General features: G+C 32.7%; 5 protein-coding genes across 5 annotated transcripts; 4 read left to right on the top strand and 1 right to left on the bottom strand.

Moving 5' to 3' along the window:
* Nucleotides 1-789: 789 nt before the first annotated feature.
* Nucleotides 790-2,286, top strand: alg1 (glycosyltransferase; the record flags this gene model as incomplete). The annotated part of the gene is made up of 3 exons (XM_020580509.1): nt 790-1,325; nt 1,354-1,443; nt 1,536-2,286. 3 exons carry the CDS (start codon nt 790-792, stop codon nt 2,284-2,286), a joined length of 1,377 nt encoding a protein of 458 aa, XP_020429096.1.
* Nucleotides 2,287-2,437: 151 nt separating this feature from the next.
* Nucleotides 2,438-5,290, bottom strand: PPL_09716 (uncharacterized protein; the record flags this gene model as incomplete). Its single annotated transcript, XM_020580508.1, has 5 exons — nt 2,438-2,468; nt 2,545-3,354; nt 3,427-4,242; nt 4,328-4,560; nt 4,625-5,290. The coding sequence occupies 5 exons, from the start codon at nt 5,288-5,290 to the stop codon at nt 2,438-2,440; spliced, it is 2,556 nt and encodes an 851-aa protein (XP_020429095.1).
* Nucleotides 5,291-6,144: 854 nt separating this feature from the next.
* Nucleotides 6,145-7,177, top strand: PPL_09715 (uncharacterized protein; the record flags this gene model as incomplete). Its single annotated transcript, XM_020580507.1, has 4 exons — nt 6,145-6,324; nt 6,396-6,503; nt 6,583-6,720; nt 6,815-7,177. 4 exons carry the CDS (start codon nt 6,145-6,147, stop codon nt 7,175-7,177), a joined length of 789 nt encoding a protein of 262 aa, XP_020429094.1.
* Nucleotides 7,178-8,180: 1,003 nt separating this feature from the next.
* On the top strand, nt 8,181-10,516 carry shkC (SH2 domain-containing protein; the record flags this gene model as incomplete). The annotated part of the gene is made up of 4 exons (XM_020580506.1): nt 8,181-8,232; nt 8,528-9,196; nt 9,284-9,397; nt 9,483-10,516. 4 exons carry the CDS (start codon nt 8,181-8,183, stop codon nt 10,514-10,516), a joined length of 1,869 nt encoding a protein of 622 aa, XP_020429093.1.
* A 1,963-nt stretch (nt 10,517-12,479) lies between these two features.
* On the top strand, nt 12,480-14,643 carry PPL_09713 (uncharacterized protein; the record flags this gene model as incomplete). The annotated part of the gene is made up of 2 exons (XM_020580505.1): nt 12,480-13,554; nt 13,634-14,643. 2 exons carry the CDS (start codon nt 12,480-12,482, stop codon nt 14,641-14,643), a joined length of 2,085 nt encoding a protein of 694 aa, XP_020429092.1.
* Between the last annotated feature and the right edge of the window lie 364 nt (nt 14,644-15,007).

Here is a 15,007-nt window from a genome sequence, read left to right as displayed (position 1 = left end):
GTTATTCGAAATATAAATTATTTTAAAGTTTAAAAGTTGTTTTGTTTTAATCTTATTTAGATATAATCTATAAATATATATATATAATATAATAGAATAAATAAATATATTTATATAATAAACTTAAAAACAAATCAAATTTACTTTAATTTTTGTAAAACAAAAACTAGGAAATTATTTAAAGATGAAATTGAAAGTTTATTAATTCAAATGATAATATAAAAAATGAAATACAAAGACAACCCAACTTCTTTAAAATATATATTTTATGTATAGATTTTTGTTAGAGATTGATTCTGGTATTCATTTATTTTTTTTTAATTAATTTCTATATTCCAACTTTATTAACAAATTGTTTTTTTTAGAATTTAAAATCTTTCATCAACATGAAGGTAAAATCGATCATATGCTTCCATCTTGGACTTTTCGTAGTGTGATCTATTCTTTAAATATATCTCTTCTTTCTCTATTAGTTTTGGTGAAAACATCTATAGTAAAATTATTAAAAAAATTTTGTTTTTATTGAAACGTCCATTGAACAAAAATGGAAGAAGATTCACTATGTTCATGGCAAAAAGAGGTGAATCAACTACGGCTGAGGAATGCGACGATAGTAATTTGGTGGCTGATGAATAGCTTTCATCAGATAAGTTTTTTTTTATTTTTTTTTTGAAAAAAGCAAATCAAACATTGAGAGAAAAAATTAGTGAATAATTTATTTATACATATATTAGATTAGATTAAACAGTGGATTTGGATAGGATAGGAATTTGAAGAAAAGAAAACAAAATGAATAATGTAGCAGTTGTAGTACTGGGTGATATTGGTAGATCACCTAGAATGCAATATCATGCACTGTCATTGTCAAAGCTTGCCAACACAAAGGTATCGTTGATTGGTTACAATGAGTCGACACCGCATCAGTTGATAAGAGAGAACGAGAACATTAAGATCTATGCTCTCAAGCCATTCCCTGCACTCTCTGAGAAGGTCAGAGTCTCACTGTTGTGGCCAGTGTTGGCTGCAATGAAAGTGTTGTTTCAGATCATCCAGTTGTTCTGGGTGCTGATGTTCAGTGTACCACGACCACTCAACACAATACTCGTACAATCACCACCGGCCATTCCAACTATCATGGTACTACAGATAGTTGCTAGACTGCGATCGATTCACCTCGTCATCGACTGGCACAATCTAGGCTATACACTACTACAACTATCAATCAAGAAGGAGGAATCACATCCAATCATTAAATTCGCTAAATGGTCAGTTCAAATTATAATTGTTAACCAAACTAAAGTATTCATTGTATATTCTTCTAACTTGTTAGTTTGTTTGTTTCTATTTCTTTAGGATTGAAAAAACATTTGGAAGAAGTGCATATGCACATCTTTTTGTTACTGAAGCAATGAAGAATACCCTTGTTAAAGAATGGGGATTAAAGTATGTATTTATTTGTCTGTTATGTTTGTTTGATTGTTTGTTGGTATCAAAATTGTTTTTAATAGCTAATTCGTTGTTGTTTGTTTAAACAGGGGAAAAACATTTGTATTACATGATAAACCAGCACCAATCTTTAAGTATATGGTTGAAAAAGAAAGATTGGAGTTCTTGAGACATTTCAAAGAGAAATACAAGATTAGTAAGGAGAAGGATGTAAAGTTTATCGATGATGTTCTATCGAGAAAGACAGTGATGGCGATTTCCTCTACCAGCTGGACACCGGATGAAGACTTTTCGATTTTGTTGGCAGCACTCGCTGAATACGATCGTATGCTACGCAGAAAAGGACTTGGCGATCGTCCAGACCTGTTGTTTTTCATCACCGGCAAAGGACCACAGAAAGAGTACTACGAAGCCAAGATTGCCGAGCTCAATCTAGCTCGTTGTCACGTGATTACGGTTTGGCTCGACTCTGAAGACTATCCAAAGTTGTTGGGTTGTGCCGATGTCGGTGTGTCACTTCACCGATCGTCGTCCGGTCTCGACTTGCCTATGAAGGTGGTCGATATGTTTGGATGCTGCGTTCCATGCTATGCAGTGAACTTTAAATGCATAGAGGAACTGGTGAAGCCTGGCTTCAATGGCAGAGTGTTTACCGACAGTCTGAATCTCTCACAGTATTTCTTTGACGATTTCATCGATTTCCCATCGACCAAGCTCACCAAATTCAGAGACAATCTACGTTCTGAACGTGATCAAAACACATGGGAGAACGAATGGAAGTCTGTCAAACCAATATTCGATAACAACGCAACAACATTAAATGATAAAAAGAAAAGATAACAAGTTTAATATTTAAATATCATAATCCTATCTATCTATATTTATTTGATTGTTAAGTAATTTGATATTTAAACTTATATATTATTATTATTGTTGTTGTTGTTGTTGTAATATCGATTGTTTATTATTGTTTTAATTTAATTTATTTTATTTAAAACTTATAAACTACTTTATTCTTTCCCCTATAATAATAATAGATTTAAATTAAATAATGTTAGATATATATATTATTTTGTTGAAAAGTTTGATTTAACTTACTTTTTACCTACAACTCCGTTACCAGCGTTTTGTTCGGCTGCTGGCTTTGGTTGTTCTTTGGGTGCTGCTTTTGGTTTTGGTGGTGCCATTGGCAGTGATGGGAAGTCAGATTCCTTTGGTTTTGAAAGAGATTTCAATGGTGTGACAGTTGGTGCGGGTGGTTTGCTTGCCTCAATGGCAATCTTTGAAAAGTTTGTGGTGGAAGTACTGCCCGATGGGTAGTAGTTGTTGACACCGGCACCCAACAACGCTGGGTACTCCTCTTCGTCAGAGTCTTCCGATGATCTATAGCTTCTTGGTTTGTTTGAAGAGCTGTTGCTAGCAACCGATCCTCTGCTCTGCAGGATTTTAGATGCCATAGAGTTTGATGAGGAGGAGGAAGAGGAAGAGCTGCTCTTTGAGTGAGCAACCAATGTATATGGGTTGGAAACAACATCACCCGATGGCTTTTGCTTCACTTGTTGCATGGTGTGGTTGGATGTGTGTGCCCAGATGTTGACCGGTTCCTGTTTGTTTTTGTTTTTCTTTGATGAAGGTTTGGTCTCGAGCGATGGGTATTGCTCTTCGACGTGCTTCATGTAGTTGTGAAGTTGCATCAGTTCCTCTCTCTTTGATTGGTCCGGTAGCAGTGCAACCAATTCATCGAAAATCTCGTGGGCACCGGCTTTTCCAAACAACTGGATAAACTGTGTATAGTATTCGTTGACTGCTGTCTTTCCATTCTTGAAATCCAGTGAAATATCTTTAAAAATAGAATATTGCTTTTCATTAATCATTCCTTTAATTTTGACTACCAAATCTTTATTTCTCCTGTTAAACAAAAAATGGTTAATATTAATTTTATACAAATAAAATACTTAAGTATTATTATTATATACATACTGATCGATTTCATCTTGAGTTAATGCTTTTTGTTTTTCTTGTTTTACAAAGTTTGGATTGAATGCTTTTGGCAGAGAAATACCAAATCTGCCGGCAACAACTGAGCTTGCAGTTGGATAACTTGAATTGGATGTGCTGGTAGTTGTAGTCGATGTTGACGCTTGCATCGACGGGAACTCTTTCTCTAAATCATACATATTACTATTGTTATTGTTAGTGTTGTTGTTGTTGGTGGCTGTTGAACTTGTAGAGGTAGAGGTGGTAGTAGTGGTTGGTCTGCTATCCTCTTCTCTTCTATTGTTGTTGCTATTGTTATTTCCAGTTGATGATTGTGCTGCGGATGCATTCGATTGACCGCTATTTCTCGATGTGAAATTGATGTTGATTTGAGTGGCTTGTCTGATCTGGACTTTGGACATACCAGAGGTGTCGAGATGTGTTGAGATCTTATGTTGTTTCAACGCAATCTCATCGGGGAATACAATGTATTTCTGTTGGACACACTCGGGGTGGTCGCAGAGGTAGTGCTCATCGTGGAAATGGTGGCGCAGCTTGGCGTAGTCCTTGAAGTACTGGTAGAGAACACCGGCTTTCTCACAGAGGAAGCAGGTAAAGTGATTCTGAGTGAGATGCTCATATAGCTGGTCGTCACCATAGAAATAACGGTCACAGAACTTACACACTGGATGACCTTTCTTTCCCTTCTTCACTTCACCGGCACCGCCATTCCACTCGGCAAGATGCAGTGGAATCGATTTTGGTTCATATAAATAATGCTCCGGTAAGAATACCTTTCTATCACCAATACATATCTCACTATTATTATTATTATTATTGATATTAGTGATGATGTCCATATATATAGAGATAGTTAAAATATCAATAACTAGTTAATACATACCAATAACATTTGTTATGAGATCCACGAAGATGTATTTCCAACTTTTTGAAACTTTCAAATGGTTGGTGATCGCAAAGACTGCAGCTAAAGTGCCAAAGTGATACGATACTCTCTTCGAAATCACGGTTGTCAAAGTAGATGTCGAGTGCCTTGTTCAGTGACAGTTCCTTCTTGTCGTACTGAGCAAACTTCTTGTCGTCTTCAGTCGAAAATATGACTTGAGTCATTTCGGTCTGAAATAATATGTGTTAGATAATGACTATGAATAGATGTTTGTGTAGCTATTGTGATATTTACCTTACAAATACAACATTTATTATCTTTGTATAGCTCTCTTTGTCTGAGGATACAGAGTGAACATACTTCAGAGTGATCGCATTCACCACGTGCATAGAATACAATTGGATCACAACAAAGGATACACATAGTTTCATGTTGTTTGAAACGATTCAACTTCAAGACATTGTGCAATGTGTTGTCAACAGTCAACTTTTCCAACTTTGCAGATAATCCTGGTGGAACACCCATTTGTTTTGGTAGTTGTTGTTGCTGTTTCTTATGATGATTATGACCATGATGATGTCCATGATGATGATGATGACTATTTGTTGTTGTCGTTGTAGTTGTGGATGTTGCACTTACATCTCCACCATCACTATTTACATTCTTACTTCTATTATTATTATTTCTTGGTCTTCTATTTCCAGTATTTTCTTTTGGTTGTGATTGTTGTTCCTTTGGAGCTTTAGGTTCCTTTGGTTCCTTTGGAGCCTTAGGTTCTTTAGGTTCTCTAGGTTCCTTTGGTTCTCTTGGCTTTCTTTCTCTTTGTTGTTGTGGTTGTCTTGGTTTTTGTTGTTGTTGCTGCTGCTGTCTACTTCCTCCACTACTACTGCCTGAGGGTTCAGAAGATGTAGTTGAAGTCGAAGTTGAAGTTGTTGAAGTAGTAGTAGTAGTAGTTGACATTGTTTTATTGTTGTTATAATATGAAAGTGAAATGTATGTTGTGATCAGTGATAAAAAGTTAGTTTGAATAAATTAGCAAAAATATTATTTTTGTTCGAAATGAAATGAAAGTTGTTTATTTTTTTTTTTTAAAGAATCCAAGCATCAACAAAAAAAAAAAATCAGAAGAAGAAAAACTGAAGAAAGAGAGAATTTGTTGACAAATATATTTTATTTTGAAAATTTTAAGAAATAATAAGATTTCTTTGTTTGTCTGTTTAACATTGTTTATTTAAATCAATCAATTTGGTAATTGTTTTGACAGTTACACAATTTCTATCTATTTATATTAAATATAATCATTTATTGGGAAGAGATCAATGATCAATTCATAGATCAAATAAATAATATTATAGAAAATAATAATGTTGATAATTTAATAAATAATAAAAATATAAATTTTTAATTCGCTTGTTTAAAAAAGTTATTTATTAATATCTAGCAAATTGTGTGTTCTTTTAAAGAACGGTGGTAGCAATTCTATCCCTCACCGAAATTTGTGAATTAAAAAAAAAAAAAAAAAAACAAATGTTTAATGGAATGTGAATCACCAAAAATTAAAAAAAAATATTATAAAAACAACCTCACATCCTAATAAATCAATATTTTCACAATTTTATTTTTGTATATAAACCAACCTTAAGAAATAATAATTATTATTATTATTAGTTTTTTTTTCATTAGATAAAGATATATATTATCAACTAGTTTTTGTTTTTTTTTTAAAATTTTAATTTAGTATCATTTAGTTTTTTTTTATTGTTATTTTTTTATTGTTATTATTTTTGATTTATAATATAATATAAGCAAAACAAATGGGTGCACAATCAATCGATGAACAACAACCACCAGTTGTTCCACCAACCACTTCATTGTTGATCGATGAAACCGAGGCAGAGTCACCATCGACTCTCACCACTGTCACTGCCATCAGTGTCAACCCAGAACTCTTAAGAGCCAAGGGACAAGCTACTTTATTCGTATTCTTCCAAAGTGTATGTTATCTTATCTTTTTATTGTTTTAACAATCTAAATATAAAATTTTATTAACATATTTATATAATAGGCTTTGTTAATTTGTTTCCTTCCAATTACTTATTGGATCTTTGCAATTCTTCTCGCATTCTTGGGATTCTACGCTGTCAAATCTGGTAAATTAGGATGGAACTATCTCGTATGTCTCTAGATTGATCTAATAATTATATCGATATAAAATACTTACCTATCTATATTTATAATCACAAATATTTTAGTATTTCGCCTTCTCATGTATTCTTTACTTTGCACTCTCACTCCTCTGTGCTGCTATTACCTTTGAAGCTGCATACTACCTCGACACCTTGTATGCTGTCTCTTCATTCCTTCTTTCATTGGCATTCATCATCATCTATGTAAGTAATCTTTTTCTTTTTTTTTTTTTTTTATAAAGATTGGTTAGTTGGTTGATTGATTAACTTTTTCTTTTTAATATTAATTTTATTTTAGGCTATGAACTTGAAGAACTATACTCGTCATATTAAATTGTTGAAGCAAGGTGCCTATCAACCATTGGCTACCATTGAATTGGTTTCTGAGGAACCAGAGTCAAATGATGTAAACAACAACAACTCTAACACCGCCAACTTCTATCCAGCTCAACAATTCAATATGCAATCAGCCAAGCCAACAGCTGCTGCTCCACAACCACAACCAATGCCAATGATGATCCCAATCAACATGCCATACGGACAAATGCCATCAACCAATGGATTGCCACAACAACAACAACAACAACAACCATACTACTTCCCAGTTCAATATTACTATGCAGTTCCAAACACTAACTTTGGTGGTGTCGACAAGCAATAATAATCTTCGAATTCTATCTCCATTGCACTGATACATATCCCTCCCTTTTAATAAACAAATTATTTTTTGATAAATAACCCATTCGTTATATTTTATAATTTGTTGTAAAGTCTTTTGTTTCACAGATGAAAGAGAATATTTGGGTAAGACTCATCAGTAGAATACCTCTTTTATTTTCGGTATTATGCCTAAATCATTCGTAATCAATATGCTAAATTGATAGTGTAATCAACTAATTGATAACAAGCTTAAGAATTACTTGCAGTTGCAGGTGTTGTTGACAAAGCAAAAATCATCATACTTATTCTGTTTCCATTTCCCGTTTGATAAAAACCACACAATTGGCAAGAAAATTTAATAATTTTTGTTGTTGTGTTAAAAAGAAAAAAATAAATTTCAATTTTTTGATTATCCTTTTTAATAAATAAACAGTATTTTTTTCATTTTCCAATATTTAACTGCAGTTTTATTTTATTTTTTTAAATAATAATAAATTAAATAATCTAGAATTAATTTTACTTTTTTTTTACTTTTTTTTATTTTTAATTACAATTATCTGCGATCTAAAATCATTTTTATTTTTATTCTTTTTTTTGATTTCAAAAACGAAACAATAATACGCAGGTATGGTCAATATAATTAATATTAATTAATATAACTTTGTACAAATTCAATGAAAACATTTTAAGCCAACAAAATCATCATCTTTGAAAAAAAAAAAAAAAAAAAAACAAAATTTCAAATAAAAGGTTACATTCGATTTATTCATCAGTAAACAAACATACATACAACTAATATAAATTGTTTTCATAATTATTTTGTTTTTATTTTAATCTTTTGTTGCTTGTTGAATAATTTTTTGTTTTTATCAACACTATAGTAATATTAGCGTGTAATAATAAAAAAAAAAACAAAAAAAAAACTAAATAATAAATCAAATAATAAAAAAAACAACACTAGATATTAAAGATATAACCATATATATACGATAGTAGAACAAACAATGGATCCACAACAACTAAGAACTGACCAATTCAGTTCATATCAAGATGTAAGTATTATTATAATTACCAATATAGTATAAAGTTGACACTTGCAAAATAATAATAATAATAATAATAATAGTAATAGCAATAATAACATTTAAAATCGAATCTAGATGAAATGAATCATTATCAAATAACTATAAATATAAATAACAATATCAATAATAATAATAGCAACAATATCAACCAAAATAATAAATAAAACCAAAGTCTAAAGATTGACAATTAAGGATCTTATATGATCAAAAATACAAAACAATATAATAATGTTGAGAAATCAAGAATCACATTTTACTCTTGATAGAATATTCAATAATATTCAGTGCAGATTTAATAAATCATTTAATACCGATAAGAAACATAATAATAATTAATAATAATAATAATAATAATAATAATAATAATAATAATAATCAACATCATGTTAATTGCGACGATGAAGAAGAACAAATAAATAAACAAGATGTAAAGCGATCAGAAAAAATATTGTCATCCATAGAAGTCAATAAAGATAATCAACAAAATCACAATCATCATCATAATCATAATCATCAAAATGATAGTAGTAGTTCAAAAAAGAAATCGAATCAAACTAATCTAGAAAAATACTATCATCAACAACAGTTGAACTCCGATAGATCTGGACCACCCGAAATCAGACCAGAGGAAATTACATTCGAGGAACTGATCGGTACTGGTTCATTTGGTAAAGTATATAAGGGTCGTTGTCGTCAAAAATCAGTGGCCGTCAAGTTGCTACACAAACAAAACTATGATGCCGCTACACTTGCTGCCTTTAGAAAGGAGGTGCATCTGATGAGCAAGATCTACCATCCAAATATCTGTCTTTTCATGGGTGCATGTACCATCCCAGGTAAATGTGTTATCGTAACTGAACTCGTTCCAAAAGGTAACTTGGAAACCTTGTTACACGACGAAAAAATTCAACTCCCATTATATCTTAGAATGAGAAGTAAGTTATCAAATCGATTCGGTTGAATCGGATCAAATCAAATTCAAAACTTTTATTAACTTTTAATTCCTATTATCCTATTTTTAGTGGCAAGAGATGCAGCATTGGGTATCAATTGGTTGCACGAATCAAACCCTGTATTTGTACACAGAGATGTAAAATCTTCAAATCTTTTAGTGGATGAAAATATGCAAGTTAAAAGTAAGAATGAAGATGTGAATATGATGATGATGATGATTATGTTACTAACAATATTGATAATTGATTGATTTGTATTTATATATAGTTTGCGATTTCGGTCTATCTGCTTTGAAACAAAAACATAAAATGTTGAAGGATCAATCTAGTGCAAAGGGTACTCCTTTGTATATGGCACCAGAGGTTATGATGTTCAAGGAGTTCAATGAGTCTAGCGATGTATATTCATTCGGTATTGTTTTGTGGGAGATTCTAACACGTAAGGAACCATTCTCACACCACAGAGAACTCGAAAAGTTTAGAGAGGCAGTCTGTGTCAAGCACGAGCGTCCACCCATTCCACACGACTGTTTGGATCTCTTGAGAAAGTTAATCGAGAGATGCTGGGACAAGGATCCAGCCAGACGTCCATCGTTCAAGGAGATCATCTCGTGTCTCGATCATATCATTGTCGACGCTGCCATCTCTGACCTCAGAGGACGTGAATTCTGGAAGAAGTGCTTCCTCACCGAGCAAGAAGTACCATGGGAGTCGTTCATCGACGCACTCTGTGAGTGGTCGAAAGTACCCACCAGAAACCAATGCGAAAAGACATCGACCGAGTATCTGAACATCAAGTGTCTCAAGGCAATCCTCGCCGATTCACCCAAGTCCGAGGGTACTGGAGTGGACAATGTCGTCAACATTGAGAAATTTGGAAAGATCCTCGAGTTCTTTGGACCGATGTGCGCCTCTGGTGAAGGACCATCGCTCATGGAAATCGTGCGTGAAATCCTCGCTCAAAAGTGGTTCCACGGATACTTGGAGACTGTCGATGCTGCCTCACGTCTCAATGGTCAACCGGTCGGATCGTTCTTGGTCCGTTTCAGTTCGACCAACTCTGGTTGCTTCACAATCTCACAGGTCGTAAACGAGTCTGGATTGATCAAGCATCAACGTGTTGCTCGTCTCGGAAACAAGTTGAACTACCAAGGTATCAACTACAGCACACTCATTGAAATCGTTCAAAAGAATGGTGGTGGAAACAACGGTGACGTACGTCTTGATGCTAGTCTCGGTGTTCCAAACTATAAATTCATGTCCCTATTCTGTCCATCCACTCCAGGTGCTGATACTTATTAAAAGACTTGTATTATCATAATTTACCTAAGTTTACACCAAAGAAAAAAAACCCTAATCAAATCAACAAAAAAAAAAAAAACAAATACACTCCACTTCAACATTGAACAAAACAATGAATATTGTTTCATTCTATAATATAAACCTACTACCTCAATTGTAATCCCAAATTATCATATAATAAAATTCAAACTCTTTCAAAAAAAATTGTTACCATCCAACCAAATTTCAAACACAATTAACTAATTCAACACTAAATTGAATTGTTAACATAATCAATCGATTGATTAAAATGATTAATGTATATAAAAAACTCCATTGATTCTGAATTTATTCAATACGAGTATTCACTCGAGCTTACACATCATAATTAATTACAGTTAGTCATATCAATTAAATCAATTTTACCACTTGAGTATGGGAATAGTGAATGTTTATAATTAATTGGTGATAATAATAAAATCTTCACTAACACTGCACTATCTATCACCATTAGTCACTCAACACACTCACAAAACACCAACACAACACATCACATAACATTACATAATCTCCAAAATTTGTATACTTGTGGTAAACAAAGAAACTTTTTCTTCATATTCACAAAACAATTGTTGATTTGCAATAGTGGAATTGGGTGTTTATCATCATGAATGATGGGGCGTTTTTTAAAAATTAGTTTCAATTTAAATTTTATTTTTTTTTCTGTTGTTTGTATTTTTGTTTTTGTGACCCCCAACTTTCACATGCCTGGTGATTTTTGATTTTTTGGTTTTCACTACCCCCACATTCACCAACACCATGCATCACACAGTCTCTTGACAATAGGGAATTTTGGGTGTTTTTTATTTTACTTTTTTTATTTTTGTTGTTTGTTTTTGGTTTTTTTCTCTTTTTTTATTTTTGTTTTTGGTTTTTTGTTTATTTTATATCTTTTCAATTTGAGATAAACAATTATTTTTAAAATCTGTTTAATAATAACAAAGAATAGTAAATTTATAATTCGTTATTTATTTTTATTAGTTAGTTAGTTAAGGGAGTAGTGTGTTAAAAAGGGGAAAAGAATAAAAATAAAATAATATAAAATAGATAAATAATAATATTTTCAAGCAAGTTTGGTCATACATAACAAACAAATCATTAGTTTTTTTATCAAGAAAAAAAAAAAAAAAAATCAATTTAATTTAGTATCAAAAAGAAAAAAAAAAACAATAATAAAGATATATGATTTTAAATTATTCATATTCTATTCATAAATATAAATTAATTTGATACCAACTGTTTATCTATCTATATAATTGTTTATCATAGTTAGCAATTCAATTCAATAGTTTACCTTTTTTCACACCTCCTCAGCTCACTATCAACATTTTTTTTTTTCCAACAGACAATTTTTTCACTTTTTCAAAATTTTATTATTCATCGTTGCATTGTTTATGCTTGCTCGTCTAATTATTCTGTTTATTTAAATATCTATTTAGATTAATTAAAGTATATTCAGTTTTATATTTAATTATTTCATTTTATTTTATTATTTTATTTATTTTTATTATTATCATTAATCATTATCAAGATCAACTATTAATTATTTATAGTTTTTATGTTTATACAAGCAGTCTCAACAACTAATAGCATTATAATATATTACTTCTCTCACTTTAACGATTATATCTAGTGTTTAAACAATCATAGTCGTAATTGGTCTTGATCAATCAAAAAGGGGAGATGTTTAGTCAACCACTAAACATAGATAATAATAACTTATATTAATCATTACAATCAATAATAGAATAATAATAACAATAGCTAATAGAAATAGAGTTTACAACTTCCTTCAAAGTTAAATAACCATATTCCTATTTAATTAAAATTAATTTCCATATATTTCCACCTTTTTTTTTCCCTTATTTATTTTGCCATATTTTTCTAGAGATCTCTCCAGAAAATTTTAAATACAATCATAAAAATGAATAATAATAATAGTAATAGTAGTAGTAGTAGTAGTAGCAGTAGTATGAGCAGCCACAATTCACTTTCAAACAGTAGTGGTATAAAAAGAAGATTAGAGTTGGGATTAGAGGATCTGCCAATGCCTGGCCAAATAAAATTCCCATACCTTCCAAACTGTATGGATAGTATGTCTCACTCGTCTTCCTCCAATTCTACATCGTCTGCCACATCACCACAGAACTTCCCATCTATTCAACAACAATTAAAGGCATTCTCACATCATTCTATAGAGTCACTACCATCACACAGCGATTTACCAATGTTTTCATTACACCAACACCATCACCGTAATAGTGACCATCATAGTCAACAACATAACCATCACCCTCATCATCATCAAAGCAATATATCAACAAATATCTTAAAGGCATTGAAAACATCGCCAATCACCGATGTCCTCCACAATCTGCCTTGCAATCAACCCGAACACTGTGACTGCAAACAACACCCACATAAATCATTGCTTCCACTCGGCTTGAGCAGCGAGATCGAAAATCACAGCAATCACGACGATTCTCACGATGAGGACTCGTATGACGCTGATGATGAAGATGAGCATCACGAAAGTGGCGGTAGTGGTACCGGTTTCCTCTCACCTCGCAACATCACTCCATCGACCACTCCACTTGGTGGAAGCGGCGCACATACCTTTGGCGGTACCAACAGTCCTACAAAATCAACTGGTTGTTCATCGCAATGTAACGACGCCAATCACACTCATAACAACAACAACAACCCCAAGATAACCAAAGAAATGGATAATCATATCAAGTTACTCACATCACTAGGGGAGAATCCCGCTTGTCCAAATTGTAATATACCAGCAACCAGACGTCACGACAAGAGAAGATGGTGGTGTAAAAACTGTACCAAATCATTCACACCATTCCGTAAAGGAAAGAAACTCGATGCCAATGGTGAATTCATCGGCAACACCGCTCCACAATGCGGAAGGTGCTTCCAACAAGCAACAAGAAAACATGATAAGCGAAGATGGTGGTGCAAGGTTTGTAAAAAACCATTTACTCCATGTATGTATATGATCATCCTATTTCTTTTCTTCAACCAAGTTTACTAATTTATCGATTTTTTTTTTCTTTCTTATTATAGCACAATTTAATCTTGGTGATAATTCTCATATTATATTTGTAATGGGTGCCAACTCTAATAAGTCTGGCGACGAGAAGTCACCAACAACTGGAAACAGTTGTTCTAACCGCACTGACTTGGAAGAGATCACCGAGGAAACTAACGTCACTCACGGCAACACAAAGAAATTCAACTCCAAGATTGAATTGCTTTTGAATCCAGTCAACCAAGAGAAGTCACCACAGTCATCTGCTACAAGCACTCCAGAGACCAACGAAAAAGATGAGCTACACCAAATGAATGAGATTAAGAAGCTGCGTTCAAAGTATGGTGATCACAATCTACTTGAAGAGGATATAATGACACTCAATACTTTGCAGAACTTCCGTAATTTCTTTAATGAAAGTGGCTCCAAGTCTTTGCCTATCACTGATATCACCAAGACAACGACTTCATCGCCCAAGCCAACGACGACGACGACGACGCCACTGACGACGCCGACGCCGACGCCAACGTCCACGCAACACCCCAATAATAATTCGTCACCAGTATCATGTACAGCTCAACAACCACCTATGCAACAAAGACCAAAGTATAACTCACTGAAACTTACAAACAGTTACGATATCATTGATAATGATGAGGTTGTAAAGGAGGGTCTTAGAAACTCGCATCATCATCAACAACTCCACCATCATCTCAACAATTTAAATACAACACTGCGTGATCATGCAACAACAAGTAAAGCTGGAGTTGCTTTTGATCACCGCCGAAATGTTTCACCAACTCACCAAACACCAAGCAATTTGCCAACCTCCTCACAAAATACTGGTGCATCCAAAACAGTCAAAACACCGAGTGAAATGATATTGGACAACTCATTTGAGGCATTGGTACAACTAAATGGTTTAGAGAAATCACAACAAATTCTTTACGATTGGCTGGAAAAGAGTCAATACACATTTTTATTTGAAAAGATTTTACATCCAGAAGTCTACAAACATCTGATGTATTCCAAATCTCAAAACTAATAAACATTTTTTAAAAAAAATTAACAAAGATCTATTCACACCTTTTTACTATCTATTATTCCCTCTTCTCTCGAGACCCACCAAAACTCATTTGTTTCTCAGCTTCCACTCAGCACAACGTTCCAACCTAAGAAAGGGACAGTTTTTTGCTCACAATAAAAACGGTCCCAAAACTATTTTATTTTCTCAATTTTGTTTTTTGGGAAAGAATTTGCTGGTCAAAGATTCGTTCCTAAATAACAAGAAAGATAATTTTTAAAATTTAAAGAACAATAAAATATAAATAGGTCACTTTCTAGAATATTTAATTCATTATTCAAATCAAATTATAAATTTAAACAAATAAACAAACATTAATCTATTT

This window comes from Heterostelium album (assembly GCF_000004825.1).
Source record: "Heterostelium album PN500 unplaced genomic scaffold PPL_scaffold11, whole genome shotgun sequence".
NCBI lineage: Eukaryota > Evosea > Eumycetozoa > Acytosteliales > Acytosteliaceae > Heterostelium > Heterostelium album.
The sequence above is the reverse complement of the archived record's forward strand: the minus strand, read 5'-3'. Positions and strand labels throughout refer to the sequence as shown.